The sequence below is a fragment of the Molothrus ater genome, chromosome 9, assembly GCF_012460135.2.
Source record: "Molothrus ater isolate BHLD 08-10-18 breed brown headed cowbird chromosome 9, BPBGC_Mater_1.1, whole genome shotgun sequence".
In the NCBI taxonomy this organism is placed as follows: domain Eukaryota; kingdom Metazoa; phylum Chordata; class Aves; order Passeriformes; family Icteridae; genus Molothrus; species Molothrus ater.
In genome coordinates this window covers 16,464,542-16,485,391 of record NC_050486.2, presented here as the reverse complement: position 1 = coordinate 16,485,391, position 20,850 = coordinate 16,464,542, and the positions used below count along the sequence as shown (strand labels likewise).

At 36.9% G+C, this 20,850-nt stretch overlaps 1 protein-coding gene across 1 annotated transcript; it reads right to left on the bottom strand.

Annotated features, from left to right (window-relative positions):
- Window positions 1-989: 989 nt before the first annotated feature.
- On the bottom strand, window positions 990-20,373 carry ODF2L (outer dense fiber of sperm tails 2 like). The gene is made up of 17 exons (XM_054515810.1): window positions 20,323-20,373; window positions 18,874-18,990; window positions 17,433-17,594; window positions 15,905-15,967; window positions 15,597-15,668; window positions 13,852-13,968; window positions 11,572-11,757; window positions 10,479-10,588; window positions 8,827-8,962; window positions 8,199-8,309; window positions 6,900-7,004; window positions 6,150-6,296; window positions 5,548-5,604; window positions 4,144-4,229; window positions 3,897-4,059; window positions 2,841-2,966; window positions 990-2,211 (listed from the first exon to the last, which is right to left on the bottom strand). Exons 2-17 carry the CDS (start codon window positions 18,976-18,978, stop codon window positions 2,083-2,085), a joined length of 1,875 nt encoding a protein of 624 aa, XP_054371785.1. The 5' UTR covers window positions 18,979-18,990; window positions 20,323-20,373; the 3' UTR covers window positions 990-2,082.
- Window positions 20,374-20,850: the final 477 nt, after the last annotated feature.

The following is a 20,850-nucleotide window of genomic DNA, read 5'->3' as shown; positions in this document are numbered from 1 at the left end:
CTGTGACAGAACAGTATCTTATAAAAAATATAATAAAAGCAAGCACAGCATGGACCAGGAACTTTGGGTTTTGTACTTTTTCTGTCCATACTTACAGCTATAAGAGGTTTAATCTGACTGTATTTGAAAACTGCAACAGCATGTTCAGCTTTTTTTTTTGGGAAATGACAAATTAAAATCACATTGGAAAAAAGGCTGAGATGTGAGATGGTGGCAAAACCATCCTTACCAAAGGCTTCTAAAATTGTTAGAGATGACAACACCCCCAAAAACAAGCATAATTAGTCTATTTCTTATTGTAAAACTGTGTCACTTTGCGACGTGATGCAGATGGTATAAATTGCTTTGAAGAAAAATAGTAGAATCCCAAAATGCAGTCAAATCAGTAGAGCTATATCCAAGAATTTTGTGGCAGAGCATACAGAATTCTATACTACAAAATGAACAAGGCAAGAACTAATTTAGCTGTATATTACGCAGTTACTAAAAATACAAGCAGCAATCTCAAGTAAACGCTAGATCCCTCAGTAGTTAGACAAAATTTTATTATTTCACTTATTAGAAAGAAACAATCCACAATAACTTGTCCTAAATTAAGTTTTTAAATGCATAAGACATGATAAGCTAACACCAGTTCAAAACGGAGCTGAGGAAAACTAAATTATCCTTGGGACTATCAGCCCTATTTCTACCATGGAAAAAAAAACCCACACAAACAAAAAGGTAATGGAGAACCACAAAAAGAAACAAAATAAACTAAAAAGGAAAAAACCAAAATCTAATGAAAGGTGTACAGTTTTTCAGTATGAGCTCTGGAAACCACTCATGCACTGGATTGAACAATTTATTTCTGAACTCTTTCCATCATACATGTTGACTTTCAAAAAGGTTTTTTGATAGAAGTAGCACAATCAGAACTAAATGAATCCAAATGTTTGTGTGTGTAATGCAAACCCCCAAATTTAAAATAAATATTTGCTACTAACATGTCATATAGAATAAATAACAATTTTATTTTTAAAAAGTGCACAGAAATAGATCATTAGCACACATCAGTATTTGTTAAGATGGATAAGCATTTGCAAATAAAAGGTCCGTATTCAACACATTACTAACAACTAATAATGAAATAGAATGGGTATTGCCTATGCATAAACAAACTTAAGGTTTTGGTCAAAAAATACATATTATTTAAGTAACAATTGTAAATCACATATTTAACTGAATATACTATTTTAAAAAAACATAGCATATATCTACAAAACTTACTAGAATTTAGAACTGAAATTAAACCAGGAATTTTTTCTTGTATAATCCTGTATCAGCTGAATATTTACATGTGTTTTACTTGAGGCACAAGCCATCTTATTGAACAGCAGCTCTGGAACTCAGACAAATACTTAAATATCTCACTGGAGCTGTGTCACCAGGGTATATCAGCACATTCAGAGCTTAAACTATACCTCTATCTAAAAATTTTTTCTACTCATATTTTTAAAATACTACTATAGTGTATTCCTGAGCATAATGATGAGATGTAGAGAAAAGTGGCTGGATGGGACAGCCTTGTGGTGGCAACTCTCCCATGTAGTATAGGGCTATACTGGGGCTAAACTGCAGGGGAAGAAAGAGAATGAATCTAATGATCTCAATTTTTGCCTGTTCTAATAGGTTAGATATCATTGAATTGAAAGATAATCTGTGATCACCTGCATTTACCATGGACTAAAAGGACTCAGGTAAGATTTTACAGGCCAGGACATTCACAGACCCATTGTGTGCATACCCCACACATACACACCTGCTGCTGCTGCCATGCACTTGGCTTTGCCCTGCTGTGCCATGGAGAACACAAAGGTTTCTGTCAGCAACACCAGCTCCATTCCCCACGTGTGCCCAGCCACTGGGACACAGCAGTGGCTCTCCTGTTTCTCCTGCCCACAACAGATATCTTCCTAGGGAAGAATTAACATCAAAAAATTTAATCTGTTAAAATAGTGTAAGGCCTCAATGGCTTTGCCTCCAACAAGACTGGGAGCTCAATCCTGACAAGTTTCTCTACTATAAAATAGATTAAAGAATTCAGCCAAACATTGTTACATATGCATCTTTCAAAAACTGCAAATAATTCCGGATGCTCTGGTTCTTGATCACTGACTTCTGTAGGCTGTTCTCCAGCTCTTTCAAATGTACTTCATGGTGCTTTTCATTCTAATGAAAAAAGAAAAATGCACAGAAACTTAGAAACAAAATATAAATCAATCAAGACACAAAGAACCTAATTTTTATAGCTTTGTTTACCTGTAAATGTTTTCAGAGGTTCCACAAAAGCAAAGGTGTTAAAGCTTCAAAGGATTGAAGCTTTTATTTATGTTCAGTCAGGACCAAACTGAACATGTTTGGATAGACTTAAATCAAAAAAAGCCCTACAATAATTTATAAAAATTATAAATTCAGATTACTGGCATTAACTCAGGAAAGAAAAACAAGCTATCACTACATCGTTATAGTATTGTTATGCACCTAATCAAATGTAGATATGCTTACTGAACACAATTGATCTGAGGGAAATTACAACTTCATACTTTATTTTTGTCTTGCAGGGAAAACTCAACTGAGTAAGAGTTGTAAATTCAATATTATTCAAGTGATTTAGTTAGACTGGACTTCTGTTAGGTTGGTGGGAAATGTCAGTGTACAAAGTATATTGTCAAGTTGAACTAATTTACTGCTCTGAAAAGTGTGTCTCAACTGTATTAGTAGTGTGTTTTCAGTAAAAGGAACTTGTTTTTGTAAATGGCAAGTGATTTCTTGAATCACAAACAGCATTATTTACTCACATGGTGAAATAAGAAGAGGAGTTGTTTTTTTTCTTCTTGCTTCTTTCTCACTTCAGCTTCAAGAAGTAGCAGTTTTGTCTGAAAGGCTTGTTCTTTGTATGATATTTTTTCCCATTCTTCAGCTACCTATAAAAGTAATGAGAAAGAAAGGATATATATATATATATATATACACACAATGTATTTATAAATTATATATGTATTACATATATATTTACTCTTAAAACCCAAATAAAATTATTTTCTTATCTCTTAACATTAATAGCTCTATTTCCTAATTTTTAATTGAATACTTAACTTATTTCACATACACAGGTATTTAACAAACCTGAGAAATATTCTGGCTAAATTTGAAAGCTGTTTCAATTTGGGAAAAAAAAAAAGTAATACAGTGGGAGTGGAAGAATTTTAGCTTATTTTCAAGTTAAGCCAAAATTTTAGTTTTCTCAAAACCAAAGAAATATCTTCAGTAGTGAAAAAAATCAGATGGTTATTTCTACATTTTCAATCTGAAATTACAACTTCATACATTTTTTTCTGATTAAACTAATATAATTCACTACAATGTAAATTCCTACATTTCCTCTTGAATTTTTTGATAGATTGTTTGCATAATTTCTATAAATTATAATATTCTGCTTAATATAGAAAGAATGCAAAATCTTCCTCTAAAAGGAGAAGGATTTCAACACCAACATTCTTGTGGGCATTTAATACAAAGAAAAAGTAAGATTAAGCTTTTGTACAGAAACTTTTTGCCATATGTGTGGGATTTAATATAAGGTGGTTAAAGAATTTTGATTTGTCAATTAAAAAAAAGATCATAAAACATTGGCAAATTGAAACTTGGTATTTACTTCCATAGTATCCAAACTTGATAAAGAAATTGAATTGTTCCATCCTTATTTAAACATGCAGAAATTCACAGTAATTTTTAGTAGTTCTCCCTACATGCAAAATAGTCTTGTCCCATAACTTTTCTCAAGCTCATTTTAAATGTCATTTTTAAATAGAAAGTAGAAAACAAGATTGAGAGATGTATTAAATCACCAATACCATTTTTCTCCCTTCTTCCAAAGCAGATTCAAGTTGTCTGGTCAATGCATTATATTCTGCAATTTTCTCTTCAAGCTGCAATTTACTGCTCTGAAGACTCTCATCTTCTTTCCTGAGCTGGTGAGCAAGTTCTTCATTCTGATATTCCATCTGTCCTAAGTGTCTTTACACAAAACAGATAAGTGCATTAAAATTCACTACAGCAGAAAAGTGTAGTAATGAATTTTGATCAGATTCTTCAAATTACCTTTGAAGATCTCCATATTTCTTCTGAATTTTACAGATCTCTTCTTCTAAGCAAAGATTGCCCATAGAAGTTACACTATGGTTATCCTGTGAAAATGATAATTTGTTTCTAGTTGAAGAGACCTGTATACAGGATCTTAATGGAGTCAAGTAAGTCTGTCTATTAAAATCCATCAAAAAATTTAACTGTAATTTCAGATAAATGCTATATTTATTCAGACAAATGCTATACTATAATCAAGTAAATATTATCTTGTATTATTGTACCTTGTAAAATTATCTTAAATTAGTAAAATACAGCTAAAGTTGGAGACTAAAATTTTGTATGAACACTTTAAGGCTGAAAACCCCCTATGTAACAAAGTCCTAAAAAACTCCATGTGCTGCCCATGCAGCCTTGTGTATCAGGGCCAGCTAAAAAGGCTCCCTCACACTACAGTCACAGGAAGCATACAAATAACACTTCATACACATATGGCTATCACAGGAGAACAGTGCAGCACAGCCAAAGAATTTCAGAATGCATAGAATGTGAAAAAAGACAAGTTCGTGAAAAGAGATACATCAGCAGCAGAAGCTGATGAAGAAGAAGACAGTCTTCTCCAGCCCAGAATCCAGAGTGCTAAACTTTTACACATTTTCCTTCAAATCTCAGTAGCAATAAGATTATTGCTCCTTGTTGCACCCATCAGCAGCATGTTAGCAATAAACAGGCACATCAACAGCCTGTGGGTGCCATCATTTACAGGGGTGAGCAGCACCATTCTTTGGACTACCTCAGGCAGTCCCATCCAGCAATTTGAGCTCATCTGCCTGATTGTGTTTATCAGAATTGCAGGCTGTTCAGGTAGCAGCACACTGGTAGTAGCAGAAATTAGTCCAGATGAACCCAGGAGAGGTTTTCTGCAGAAGGAGCAATTGCTCCAAAATGAATTTTCCTAAATTCTGGTCATAGAGTCAAGGGTAAAGTACATCAATCACCAAGACTTAATGCTGAAATTTAACTACTGTTCCACCAGACTAGTGATTATATTCCCAATTATTTTGCTATACTTAAGAGGTTCTTCTCCACTTTTTCAAGTAAACATGTAGTTAATTAAAATGACATTCATCATTTTATATGATGTATAAATTTTGCACCTCAAAATTAATTATTGTTTAAGTACTTGATTTAAGAGTTTATGAACATTCCTGGAAGAATCAAAAATCAAGAGCAATGTTTTATATAAAGTCTATAGGACCACAGAGACTCACATTACTTCAGCTGTAGTTTTCCTACTGACATAGCAGGATAGGCCCCTTTCCCACCCTACTAACTTAAAAATCTTTGTCATTTATGCTCTTCTAACTTAAAAGCACATTAAAATAAAGACAAAAAACAATAACAAAAAAATCCCAAACCTACCCTGCCATAGAAATTGATGTCAGAGAAAAAAAAAGTCCAGGAAAATTCATTTTCAGGCTTTAGAGAAAATACAAGCATTAGTGTTAAATACAGCTAAAAATTGCAATTATCCTATTAAAGCATATTTTAAAAGTACATACTCAACTAAAAAATTTTAAAATGTTATACATCATCAAGAATATAATTTATCTAATTAAATATTGTATGGTTTATAAATTTGCCATTAAAAACAAAACTAATGTAGAATTAAATTGTTCTACTAAATACAAAAATTATCTAGACTTGCATTTATTTCCAGGGAAGAATTCTGCAACACATCTCAGGACATAAGAATTCAAAAAGATCAAAAATATATTCATTATAAATGTTACAAGCCTTATCACATAATGAATTCACATAAATACAGTTGGCAATAGTTTTATTTGCATTATCTGATTTCCACAGAAATTGATTTATGATGATTTCCACAGAAATTTTGATTTATTAAGAAAATAACAAAGGAAACCTCACCACTGTCACACACAGCAATAGCAAAATGCCCCAGTGACATTTTACCACGTAATTTTCTCATTTATCTTTAGAAATTAGCATGTTCTAACCACCTGAAGCTCCAGCTCCCTGAGGGTTTTGCATTTCTGTGCACAGATCCTTTCCCAGGCCAGAAGTTTTTGCTGATTTTCCTCAGCTGCTTTCAGCAAGTCACAAACATGTTCTAACTCCTTTAACTCAGTCTCCATTTTGTGCCTCACCTGCATAGTAGCATCACAGGAGAAAAATGTAAATGTAAAACCATAAATTAATTGTAATACGTAATGGATTTTCATGTAGGTAATAAAGCTAAAATTCTATACAATATGTCACCTATTTTATAAAATACTGAAAAAGATACAAGTTCTTTTCTGATACTTAAGAATGTGCTGTCTTCCAGTGTTCAGCTCCATCTGCTGAAAAATTTATAACTCATCTTTGTATGGAGTCAATCTTAACAGTTAGTTAAAAAGAAAAGAACTTATAATACGTTTGCTTCCATGTGCAACTTTCACAACTGTTCTGTCAAAAAGATAGTTTCAAAATCATCAATGATAAAATCATACTTTTGAAAGTGATAAAGGAATTCTGCAATTCTAAAATAGTAGCCAAATTACTTAGTAATTGCACTAGAAATCATTGCTCCATTGTTTGCAATTGTGTAGCATCCAAAAAGCACCAGCTTTAGATAGCAGTCAGTAAAACTCAGAAATTTAAAACCAAGAGACAGTACCTTGTGACTTCTAACAAGATCACAAAAATGTAGAAAAGATCTGTGTTCTACAGAATTATTTGGAAACATTCTTTACTACTGAAAAACTTACCTTATCTGCTTCTAAGCATTTGTTTTCTGTTATTTTTTTGTTTTCATTTAAGACTGTTTCATATCTGGATTTCAATTCTTCCACAGCAATTTGTCTTTTTTGTACCTAGGACAACATACATTATTCACATACATTTGCAAGGGCCTTCATTTAAATATAGAAAAGGTAGAATCATTAGTATGAAGCATAAAGGAAAACCTCTGAGTTCTAAGCAGTATCTCAAAATTTATTATTTGAAGTTATTTATTTTCATTACCCTACTTGTCACAGGAAGTACAAATTGGTTACCAGGTAAAGAGCACTGTCATTTCAGCAGTGTGTTATGAGCAATGCAGAATGAGCTACAGCTGTGCTGTAGAAACAGCCAGTGTAACTCACACCTCTGTCCCCAAATAACAGCTGTCACTGACACTTCCCATCTGGAGTCACTACAGCCCTGACCTAGAGAATTCACTCCACTCACTGCTTAAGACTGGCTGTTACTTGGAACTACATCTACCATCTTGAAGCTGGCAGCAACTTTAATTATGATGAGGCATTCCAAAGACAAGGCTCTCTGGCTCTACTCTAGATTTTGTATTATGTCCTTCTTTTCTCTTGTCAGTGATTAAAAAAAATCACTAAGTGAAGAATGTCAATGAAATTGTGTCTATACTATAGCATAAATAGACACATATTTGAATCAGTGTTCTAAAACTTCTGTGTGAATGAAGTCAAATACAAAAAATGAATTGATAAAAAGCCCATTATAAGTTTGATTTATTTGTTTCGCTGGTATTTCTTTGTGGATTTCCCCACTGAAATAAAACAACTCATATAACCCTATACTCATAACCTTAATATATATTTCTTGAATGAACTTGGATTTCTTGAGCTTACTTGAATACTGATATGCTCTTAGGAACATGAAGATAAAACATGGCCAAGTAGAGGTAAAATATCATCAGTATATCCACTGAAGACATCAGAGTCAAACTTTTTAAACATCTGGTTTACTGGGTCACTAACCCGCTTTTTAGCAAGCAAATCTTGTCAAAGCAATCTTGTCTTGTTGGCTTCAATGAGCTTCAAGTGGGCTTCACACAATTCAGTACAGACAATGTGTACCTGTAACTGTGTGGAGACTATTCTTCCATATGGTCTGTAATAGCAATTTCTTCTTTCATACTCAATATTACAAAAATACTACAATCCCCATGACAACAAAATGGATTTATTACAAACAAAACCTATATCATTTCCTCAAAATGGCTTACAAATTAAAAAAAATACTTGAAGATTTCAAAAATGGTAAGTCACCTCATTTTTACTGTGTTCTACAAGGTTTTCCTGTAGCTTTGCTTTTTCTTGAAGATGAAGCAACTCATATTCAACAGATGCTGTAGTTTTCTCCAATGTAGCAAGGGAAGCCTTGATCAAAAATAGAAAATATAAAAATGTTAAGAGTGTTACATTCTACAATATATTACCAGCAAGTGACTGGCACTAGGAAGAGTGATGTAAGTATTTTTCCTGTCAAACAAAAATGATAGTCTATAGTTCATTTGTCAGCTCATCAGAACACTTATATCAGATGATAAAACCTGCAAACTCTTTCAAAATTGAAATTAAACTCAGTTCTTTCATTTGAAAGTTTAACAAACATAAAAGAACAATTTCTACTTAAGAAACTGTGCAGTTATTGACAGTAAAATAAACAGCATCCAGATTAAGCAGATATATCATCAGACAACTCTGTTCCTAGATTTGCCACAAATTTCCACTGGAAAATTTTCAGTATCTCATTTGTCCTTACTATTATAAACGGATGGCAAACTTATTCTGCAGGTCTGGGGTCTCTAGACAAAAGGTCAAAAGAGAATTAATATAGTTGCTTCATTAATGTGTGAGAAATATATAGCTATTCAACAATGATTTATAATCTCACCTTTAATTTTTTGTTTTCAAGGTAAATATTTTCATTTTCAGAGTTAACAGAATTTAGCTTTCCAAGAATTTCCTTTTCTGAGTTTCTTCTCCATTTCTCCCTTCTTTCCATGTCTTCCATCAGGCCTCGGATCTGACTTGTAAGACAGGCAAGTTCTCTATATTACACAATGCTTCCAAAACTCTCACTATGAAAATTAAACTGAACCTTAACACATTCCCCTTCATAATATATATATATATAAAAGAATATATAGAAGAGAATGCATTTATGCATCCAAAGAAAGGATTATCTGCTTATATTCTGAAATAAACTCTCTGCAAGAGGAGAGTTTCTACTCCAAGGAAGGTGTCTTAGCTCAGTTATAGAACACCAAATGATACTTCCAAGAGAACTATGCATATGCACACTGTACAAAATATAATTATACTGAATTTATAGGGCATATCACATAATGTCCTACTAAGAACACTCATTAGCTACTTTAGGAATGTTACTTTCTATTATTAAAAGCAGCAAACTGTGCTAGGCCTCATTTTTTGCTTTTTTTTGGTTAATAAAGTTCACAAAATTTGCTTTGCTGTTTAGTCAGCCACACACTGCGTAGTAGAACAAGTCTTGTTAGAATGGCACATTTCAAGTAAAGACTTGTATTTTCAGCTGAAACGAAAACAGCAAAAACCAGCTGGAAGCAGAATGAGTATTTGTTCTTTCTTAGATGCCTTCCTATATACACTGGACCAACAATGGGCTAGACAGATTTCTGGACTGATGTCATCTACCTGCCCTGTGGTTAAATTTTAAAATCTGCTGCAAATATTTTCAGAAATGCCAGATTTTCTGGTACAAAAGCAAAATACTCAAGCCATTTTAATGTGAGCTGTTAAATACTTGAGCATGAATCAAGATCTCTGTGAAATAAACATTATCTTGGACCTAGAATAAAGGCATCTAACAGTTTCTTTTGCTGGTTTAAATTATAGTCTATATTTCTAACAACAGAAATGGTAAAAGGACATTTGTCATTGTCTGCTCAAAAAATAACATATCCTTCACGTACATTAAGATTTGACTGTGTAATTTAAATAAGGTTGGATAATTTTGTTCTGCTTTTCCTTACATGAGTGAACTGTTCGAATGGCATCTGAGAGGAACCCTTCTCTATCCTCTACTGAGGTCAGACATTAGTGGAACTGAAATAATTTGGCCATCACTAGTTTGAAGTAGGACTTGCAAGACAAAGAACGTTTTTCTATTCTGTAAACAAAAGGGTTAACAGTCAAGCTTTTGAATCAGTTATTAGATAAGTGGTTATGTGGAGGCCTCATAGGAGCTGCCAGCAAGTTCAGGCTGATCAGAAGAATGCAGGAAAAGGAATATGTTTCTTACTGGTAAAGGGGAATAAACTTTCAAAAGAAGTGAAATGCAACAGAGAGGAGGCTAAAAATCTTAAATTTGTTCTTATTTCCAACTTCCAAATTCTGCTCAGAATTTTAAAATATTAATAAACTCATTTACATTGTCAACAATGAGTATTGCACTACTAAATATCAACACCCTGTGACCACAGAATTAAATAAACAAAAAAGACCAACAGTCTATGGTGGTTTGACAGGAAATGTTTTTGGAAGGTGCTGTGGTCAGCAACTTACTTCTCAAGATCTTCTATTTGAACTTCTAACATTGCCTTTTCTTCAACTATTCTATCATGCTGGTTTTTCCAGACATCAGAAGCTGACAGTATCTCACCCAGTTTGACTTCCTAGAGAATGCAGAAATTATAAATTATGTAACAAAAGAATGCCACTGAAGAATGCCATTTAATTCTACAAATTTTAGATAATAGAGATATTTAATATAAGATGGTTTTATTGGATCTCCCTTGTACAAATCAACACAAATTTTCTCTCATCTCAAAAGAAAACCAACAAAATTACCCACATTTAAAAAAATCAAAATCTAACTACAGACTTACTTTCAAGGCAGAGACATAGTTAAACACTGGTACTGTATATCAACTGTAGAATACAATATCTCAAAATTTAAGATGACAATATTTTCTTACAAAAAAAAAAATTCTCTTTAATATATCTCTATTACATATAAATTATATCAATTAATAAATGAATAAAATGTTGCCAAAATATTATAAGAATGAAAAATGCTAGCTGGGTAAGGAATGAAGCATTAGGTAAAATCCCTTAAATGAATATAGATAAAACTATTGATAGGCAAAGCAAGATTCCAAGGAACATCTTGGATTAAGGAAGTTTTATGTTTGGATTTCGAAAAGGTTCAGAGCAAGCAGCTTTGAAACTAAAAGCTAAGTAACCACATGAGACATCACATATTAATAAATAAAGAAAACTAACACTTCAAACCTCAGTCATGGATTCTCAGTTAGTACACTGTATTCCTGAGGTAGTCAGTGCTTATCCACAGAGGACTAAGAGGAAGATCAGGAGAGGTTTAACCAAAAGCTGATGACACTCCTCTTACTTCCTACAGCTTAAAATGTTCAAGCTCTTAAGACAATCACTAAATTTTAACAAAACAAAAGCAGTTAAAAGTAATAGCTTGCAGGACACCTATAGCAACCTTTTCCTTAAGAAATGAGCAGCAAAACAAAAGACATACAAGCACAGCATAATGAAACAAATTTTTCTATTTTCCACAGGTGAAAGTCTTTCATTTGTTTAATTTCAAGCAATACATTATAAAATTGCTCATAGCATAGTCACTCACATGTTCTTTTATTTTTGAGGTTACATCTTTCACAGCTTCTTCTAAGTATTGAGCTCTTTGTTTCTGGGACCTTATTGCTTTTTCCAGAGCTATCTTCTTTTGCTCGTTTGTTTCCTTTAAGGCTAACTTCTGGCACTTGTATTCACCAATTTGATGTTTCCACTCTGCTATTTTATTTTTTAGAGTCTGCAGCATAATTAAAATCAACTCTTCAGATTCCAAGCCTTACAGATAATTTTGCGCTATAAAGAAATTAGGAAGAGCTGTTACATTTATAACATCTGTTTCCATATAATCTTGGTATCTCAAATCTTGTGGTTGATACAAGGAGCTAGCTAAGTACAACAGTTGGCAAGAAAAACACAGAGAGAAAGTCATTACAAAGATGAAAAGAAGAGGCTGAGAAGGTGCAGGAGCAGGCAGGAGCAGAGGGAAAGACAGCAATCTAACCATGTCTGTGTGCTCTTGCAAACGGACGCAGAATTTCCACGGGCAAGGCATGGTATCAACACTACATGATGATATTCATTAAGAGCAATACCAGACTGTTTCAAGGAGAATCTCAGATCCACTTATCAAAAATGACCAAGCTACCAATAGACAATTAGTTTCATAAAGACAAGTGTAAGTCCTGTTCATATCTCTTACTATTCCTTCCACCAAACTCCAGCAATTTATGTAAGCCAGCAGTGTCAACTTTCTTAGTTCAGTGATAAATATCTGAATTGTAGGAATGATTAATGCATTTGTTTCCTTCCTTTTAGCCTAGGTCTGACACTACATTATGTACTACTAGTTAACTACTGAATCTGTGAATGCGCTAGCCTTATTCAAGATACTCATTGACAGTTGCTATAAAATATGCATATTATGGGTAGCTCTCAGTAAAGTTCCTGCTAATGGCCCAAAACTTTTACAGAATCAAAGCAAAATGTATGTGGTTTTCCAAGTAAAAGATGGTCTCAGGTACTCGGATTCACTGAAAAGCTGAAGTACTACTTCAAAAAAAAGGAAATTACAAAAAAGACCCAAATATATAAAAAGTGTTTTTCCTATATAAATGCTTACAGGGCACCTAATAAACAAAGATGTGGCTTGAGGTGGTGGATAAACATAGCAAACAAAATTTCAGTCTATGTATGGATTTCAGCTGTCAGTGTAAGTAAACAGCTGCTATCCCCCATTATAACCACAGGAGGTCAGAATCACGCTAAGAATAAGTGCTTTGGGCATTAGCCAGGGGCTGAGGTAAATTCGAATTGAGAACTGATTTCATAGGGGCAATGCCTAAGCTTTTGCAAGCTTTTGTCTAGTTATTAACAAAATCAACTCCAGGATTTAAGCTAGCAAACGACTTCAGCAATTTCTGAAAGTGATCAAAACTTTTAAATAGAGATTGAATGGCAATACAGCTGCATATCAAGTTATTTTATCTAATGAAAATGTTGTTGGAATTCTATAATTGTACTAGGTAGAACAAGAAAACAATTTTTATTTAGAAAGAAATATGAGACATTTATGCAGACGTAGACATGTGATTTGAAATTGCCTTGCTACATGTTGGGTTACAATCTCAAATGATTCAATTAGCAGGGGATGCATGCTAGTAAGAGAGTTTGGAAATTAGAAATACATTGTTTTTAGCCAATATTTTCTCACTCATGCCTATGTTCTTGACAAGTTTCATATACTGTATTCTGAGGCCACATACAGCTGCAGCCTTTCACACATGACCTCCTCCTTGCCTTCTTCTAAAGCCAGTAACTGATTCAAACGCTCAAATTTAACTTGTGCTTTTTAGAACAGAAAATGGAAATAATTTAACCTACTTTAAACAAAATGAGATTAGGCATTAGTCATCAGTGTTTTACTTTCAGTCAGTATTAAGAGACTTATTGATTCTTCACAGACAATAAAAAAAAACAGGGTGTGGCTGTCACTGTTCTCTCAGAACAGGAAGTCACCATAGGGACTTGCTTATCTCTTGACCATATGGAAACTTCTAGACAGTGCAGTTAAGTGAGTGCAAACACATTTATGCACGTTTCACTTTGCTCCACCAGAACTGTACAAGTGTGCATAAGTTGAGAAAAGAAAAAACACCAACAAACAACATTGCAATTCAAATAATGTGGCCAGGCAGATCTTGCAAAACATAAATGGTTATGATTTTAACTGTTTTGGATTTTTCTTCTATCCATAATTTGATTTCAAAACAGGTTTGTTTGTTTTTGGGGTTTTTTTCCCAATTAACTGAAACACAAGTAAAAATATTTTGACCTGCATTTTCACTTTTAATTCATAATTTTCTGCTTCTTTTCTTTCAATCTGACGCTGCAGGTGAGCTTGTACTTCCTTTACTGATTTTGACAGGTGGTCCCGTCTCTGTATCTTGATCTAGGAAAGATAAACACAAATTTATTGTACAATGCTGTATGATGCTCTCTGTATTTTTTCTACTATGCTGTAGTTTCTAACTGACATTTGAATGTCCTCAAAACCTGGAAAAGAAAAAACATCCTCTACCAGTATATTCACAATTAGTAATTTGCTACTAACTGTATTAATGTTAAACAGAAATCACCAACTTGAAACAATTTATGTATAATTTTACGTATAATATTTAATCTGAGTTTAAGTAGCAGGAATAAGGCCTGGAAGCATGAACTCAGACATCCAGGCTAAGGAAAGGCATCCAGCTAGCAGGATAACTAACACTGAACCACACTGATCAGCTGTGCTCTGACTAACTAGACCTGAACTGACCTTCATTAAATTCCAAAGACCTTCATCTCCTATTAGAACTATTGATACATTTAATTCAAACTCCAATTTTGGGGGATATGTAAATCACAAGGGAAGAGGAAACTTATGTCATCAGCACTCAGGTCAGATGATTCTATGAAATTTCTTTCAACTTAATTCCTTTGGCTCATTCTAAGTAAGAAGTAATAAGGTAGATAAGTATCGTGTAATCAGTATAGACTGCAAGAGACCAAAAGAATGTACCAGACGAAGTGTTCAATATAGACACCAGTAAGAAAGGCAAATTCAGTCAAGTGTTGATCAAAGTGCCATTTATTGAAATTAATGTAAGAAGAAACAAGGGGACAGCATAGAAAATTATTTATCCTTTCAGATGGTAAGCGCCCTAAATTGTCCAACATTAGGTAGTCTCCAGTCAGGGCATGGTATGCCACATAGATCCCACCAACACTGAAGTCTGATGGCATTGGGGTCTCCAGAATTTTTATCGTCTTTTCTGTTCAGCATTTCTATTCTCAAGCAAAAAGATGTTTCCATGAAAATGTGCTCCTTCACTTCAAGATAAAGGCAAAGACATGACAAGAGCCCCCAAAGGCTCCTCTATTATGACCAGCTGGTCAATAGAGGTTAATATCCAGCAGTCAAGTGATATGTTCATAGTACACTGCTGCTCCCTGAAAGGTTTAACTGAGCCTATGCTGTCCCTCACTAACACTGAACCACGCTGCATGGCATGCACACAAAGTGCCCTGGAGGTATTCAATCTGTAAGAGGGATTGCCAAACTGCCTGTAAAATAACTTTCAAACTTTTACAGTGCCCTCTTATACAGGAAAGTTCTCCCCTTTCAGTGCTGGTTTTTGCACTGAGCCCCTTCTTTTTGGTGCAAAGAATGAATGAGCTCTCACCAGACCTGCCAGCCTTTGATGATATTAGCTCTGCTGTCTGTACTACCTGTCCTAAGAGAGCCATGGAAACCAGCTGTGATCAGTATCTGTTTAGCTTACTCCATATTATTCCTTATAAATACTTTTCCCCCAGAATATTCCAAATCAGTAAATGAAAAGTCAAAAGCCACCTTAGTTGGTTTGAATATAGTTTTGATGGTTTGAAGATAATTCTGTAGGAAACACCTTTCAGGATTTTACTTTTTTCATAGGTCTTTGAAATAATTGTTTTACTCAAAATTTTTATTTTTTTTTAATTGGGAATCTAGTATGTTGGAAGAAAATATTCATTCTAATGGAACTGATCACTCACTTTTTCACACTGGAGCATGGATGAAAGTTCTTTAATCTGTTTCTCCCTTTCAAGTATTTTTTTCCTGAGATTCTTCATGGGAAAAAACCAACAAAGAAATTATTTTAATGTCTGTATACAACAAAGCATCAGAAATGCACAGTGATGAACATTTCAGATGTAAAACTAAGATTCCATTTTGTGATGCTAAATCACAAATACTCCCGCTTTGCCACTCTTACTGGAAATTGTATGACTCTATAAGGTCATACGAGCCAATTTCAGATATTCAGCACAGAACAGAGAGAATCAAATTTTAATTTACTTACAGTATTCTGAATTTCACTTTCACTTAGCTCCTGCATCCAAGTATCAATGGTTTTACTGTCTAACTGCAACACAGAAAACATTAAAAATTTATTCTGATTATAACTGATTTTGTTTTTTTCAATAGTTTTAAATTGGTTACATATAATTTGCTACATTTCTAAACCTGGTACATATGACTAGAAAAGCTCACATACTCACAAGCTACTTGGTGATTAAAACCTAAAGATTCAATTTATTTTGTGCATGGAACTTTGTAGCTGAAGAAACAAACCAGGGTCATTCCATACATCTATTTATTTCTTTATTTTATCTAGAAGGGCTCTAAATACCATTGGTAAGTATTATTAAAGCATGTGGTTAAAGGGTAAAAGCATTTGTAGAATTCACAATATTTCAGACTAATATTAAGTGCTAAAGCCTTTCAGGAGCCTCAGTTAGGAGAATTTGAAGACTGAGATAGAAAGCATAAGGTGGAAGATCACAAAAATCAATTTGAGTTAACTCTTTGTAGAATTTATGTGCCCATGATATTGTCAACTAAACATTTATTTTAAAATATCCTACTGTGTGTGTGCGTGCACAACTTCCTATTTTAAAAAAAGCAGGCTTGTGTGGCTTTCAGACTGTAAATCCAAGACATTTTAGTTTCACTAATGAGAAGATGAACCCACGAACTTAAGTGGAAACTTTGGTATCAAAATTTGACTAGAACTCCATCTTATCCTGGCCTGCATCTATGAACATTCCTTATAATGTTCTGTAATCTTGATGCCATGCCTATCTGTAAAGTCAATCCATGGACCTCAATTCTGCATCCAGGTTTCCACATTTGCATGCACAGCAAACTTATAAATATTGTATTCAGTACAAGTCCTAATCTTTCCTGACTATACTGAATCAGATTTGTTGTCATCAAAAAATAATATATAAACAGGAATGGTGTTTTGTGGCCTGACACTGATTTATCAGCAAAAATACTTAGAAGGCTTCCCAGAACTGAGAAGTGACTGGAAATCTAAATTTATCACACTATCTTTCCATTCTCAGGAAACAGTCTTCCCCACAGTTTGCTCTTTTTGAACAGAAAGCCTCATGCTTGTAAGACAACTAGCAATGTCTATGAAAACCTGAAAATTAAGATTAAAATTAAAAAATAAACTTCAGAATAAACACCCATTTTGTTAGCTTCTGAAAGAGAGTTAAGAAAGTCAGTAATGACAAATTACATTTAATTTTAAAAGCAATCTACAATCTTCACTCTATCAGGTTTCTGTGTTAGTTCCACATGTGAGTTCTACATTTCTTCTTATACAGGAACTCATTCAGGTTCACCTCCTGTTTTAACAGACATAGTTCAACAAACTCCTTTCAAATTTTTAGTAACTTTCTTAGTGCAAGGGACATAACAAAAAAAATCTTCCCACAATGTGTCTTATAAAGAAGATTATATGGATTATATAACAACGTGTTTCTTTCAGACTAGTGTAAGAAACATACATTTCCATTAATTCTGTGTTTATGCCCTACATGTTTTCTTACTTGGTGTTCTAGACTGTCAGATTCTTTGCTCAAATCAGTAAAACACTTCCCATCTTGGATGGCTTTTGTAGTTCTGTGACAATCCTTTTTATCTGGCTGAATCGGTGAACACAGTTTTCCTGTTTCTCCAGGTGGCACACGTGTTTTTCCCTGAAATAGGATTCATAATTATGTAACATTTAGTTTCACTCACAGTTAGGTCACTGATATTGCTGATTCAAGGATATCAACATAAAACAAGTCAGCTCCTCCAGAGAATCTTTTAAGAGCAAGTTTAAAGATCAAAGAATCATTTAGGACTTTCAACAAGGATAAAAGCCTGCCATATCACAGGATGTACCCTCAAACAGTTTGCTCATAGAACACAGCTAATTCACAAGGCAAAGGCAGATATTACCTCCAGTAAAGGTGAAGGCCACGAGCTGCTCAGATTCCAATGTTGCTGTTTTTCACAGCAGACTTCTTCCAATTTGGAGGCAGCAATGGCTTTCCTCTTTTCCCAAACTGGAAAAGCTTCTCACCAAGCCCAGCTGCTCAAGAAAATGATGCTGCCCATGCCATGGCAAGTCCAGAGCCATATCTAACCTAAAACCTAAATGAATCCCATTCCCCCCACTTCCTTATCGGGTACCAGCAACCTGTCATCACCCCTTCTACAACCACCTCTGTCCTGCCTCCCCCCTAGCACTCCAGAATGATTGATGCCTTCACCAAGCACAAAGTTACCATTTACTCCACTCAGTACTCCACTGACTGCTCATTATTTTTTCAGAAGTGGATTGTGTTGCCTTCTCCACCCACCAGGACCCATTTCTCCTGTGCTCAGCCTGTGCCAGGTGCATGTCCATCAAAAGGATTAGTCAGAGTTTTAGCTCTTATATCCATATTGCCCTTCATATAATTGAGAAAATGAGTAAGAAATTCAGGAAGTTCCCATCTTAAACAATCACTTCCTCACAGAATCAGAATACAGACTGCTCTCTTTCCAATTGTGTCTGACAGCAAATAAGTACAATCAAACATCTAAGTTTTTTTTTTTATTTTATATATGTGTATGAGTGTGTCTTGTTTTATTACAGGTTTAGATTTCCTGGCAGACCTCAGTTTGTGTAACACAGTGCAACTCTCTGTAGCTTATTCCTGGATATACAACCAAAACCAAGTCCTTGAATTTAATTACTTCCAGTGAAAACAGCACATTGGAAGATTAAACATTTATCATAGCCAATTGATATAAGCAGAAAAGCAGAAAAGAACATGCATTTTGCCACAGTTTCAGTATACTGTTGCCATGTCCAGCACTGTCACTTAGCCAGTTTTTGAAATATCACCTACTTCACATCTATAACTAGGAAGTATATTTTAACCTTGTTAACAAAACTAATGCAGTTATAAAAAATCAAGCCTAACAGGAACAGAATGAACTTGCCTCAACAGTGTGAAGAATAAACTTTTCCTGAAGATCAAAGTCCAAGGACGGAGCAGAACACTCATGTACAGGTAAAGACAAGGATGCTCGTGATGATGATGACATTTTGCTTTAATGCTGTATAACAAGACAATGTATGTCAACATATATTGGAGTTCCACGAATCAGTAACTGAAACATGCCAGGGTGTTCCCACTACCGTGGGACTGCTGGACTGGACCAAGCAGATCCCAGTCACAGCAGAGATGTAACACAGCTAATGCACCTGAAATCTTCCACAAGAATTCACAATTTGCAATTGCTCAGCACTGAATTCACAAACAAGGTGTGCAGAAAGCAAATCTTTCCACAGCAGAAAACTGAATACCCTCGAAGGACAAAGTAAAGCTCGCAACTGCAATTTCCCACTTCCACGCTCCCCAGCACAGAGGGGAGGCTCAGGGGCACAGGTCACTCAATGCCAGCCCTCGCCCCGGGCCCACTCGGGCTCCGACCTTACCAAAGGCCCCCGCGCCCGCTGCCTGGGTGTCCCGCGAGCCGCTCCCCCAGCGGTCCTACGGGGCAGTGTCCCCTCAGCACCGCTCCTGCGAGACACTGTCCCCTCAGCGCCTGTCCTGTGCAGCACTGTCCCCTCAGCGCCGCTCCTGCGAGACACTGTCCCCTCAGCGCCTGTCCTGTGCAGCACTGTCCCCTCAGCACCGCTCCTGCGAGACACTGTCCCCTCAGCGCCTGTCCTGTGCAGCACTGTCCCCTCAGCGCCGCTCCTGCGAGACACTGTCCCCTCAGCGCCTGTCCTGTGCAGCACTGTCCCCTCAGCGCCGCTCCTGCGAGACACTGTCCCCTCAGCGCCTGTCCTGTGCAGCACTGTCCCCTCAGCGCCGCTCCTGCGAGACACTGTCCCCTCAGCACCTGTCCTGTGCAGCACTGTCCCCTCAGCACCGCTCCTGCGAGACACTGTCCCCTCAGCGCCTGTCCTGTGCAGCACTGTCCCCTCAGCACCGCTCCTGCGAGACGCTGTCCCCTCAGCGCCTGTCCTGTGCAGCACTGTCCCCTCAGCGCCGCTCCTGCGAGACGCTGTCCCCTCAGCGCCTGTCCTGTGCAGCACTGTCCCCTCAGCGCCGGTCCAGAGGGGCACTGTCCCCTCAGCACCGCTCCTGTGCAGCACTGTCCCCTCAGCGCCGGTCCAGAGGGGCACTGTCCCCTCAGCACCGCTCCTGTGCAGCACTGTCCCCTCAGCGCCGGTCCAGAGGGGCACTGTCCCCTCAGCACCGCTCCTGTGCAGCACTGTCCCCTCAGCGCCGGTCCAGTGGGGCACTGTCCCCTCAGCACCGTTCCTGTGCAGCACTGTCCCCTCAGCACCGCTCCTGCGAGACACTGTCCCCTCAGCACCTGTCCTGTGCAGCACTGTCCCCTCAGCGCCGGTCCAGGGGGGCACTGTCCCCTCAGCACCTGTCCTGTGAAGCACTGTCCCCTCAGCACCGCTCCAGTGGGGCAGTGCCGCTCAGCACTCCTCCCGCGGGTCCCCACCGGCGCCCGCCGCTCCTCGCCGCCGGGAGCGGTTGCCGGAGCAACGCGCCGCTGCCATTGCCGCTGCCATTGCGGTTGCAATTGCGGTTGCCATTGCCATTGCCGGTGCCGGCCCCTCTCGCGGCGGGGGGAGGCTGCGATGCCCTTCCCGGGCTGGCCCTGCCCGGCGCTCCCCGCTAGGGCCCAGTGCCCCCGGCGGGGGCCGGTGAGGGCCGTAGCCCCCGCGGGCCCGGGGAGGCGGCATGGCCCCATCCCCGGGAGCACGAGGGGCGCGCGGGTGGGAAGCGGCTGTGCCCCCTACTCGGCCGGGGCGTGCCCGGCGCACCCAGGAGGTTACTGTCCAGAAACCTGGAGACTTATGAGGAGCTTTAGGTCCTCCAGAAGATTGCTTTCTGGGTGTTTCCATTAATTTTTAAACTTTTTTTTGAGGTTAACAGTAAGTATTCATAT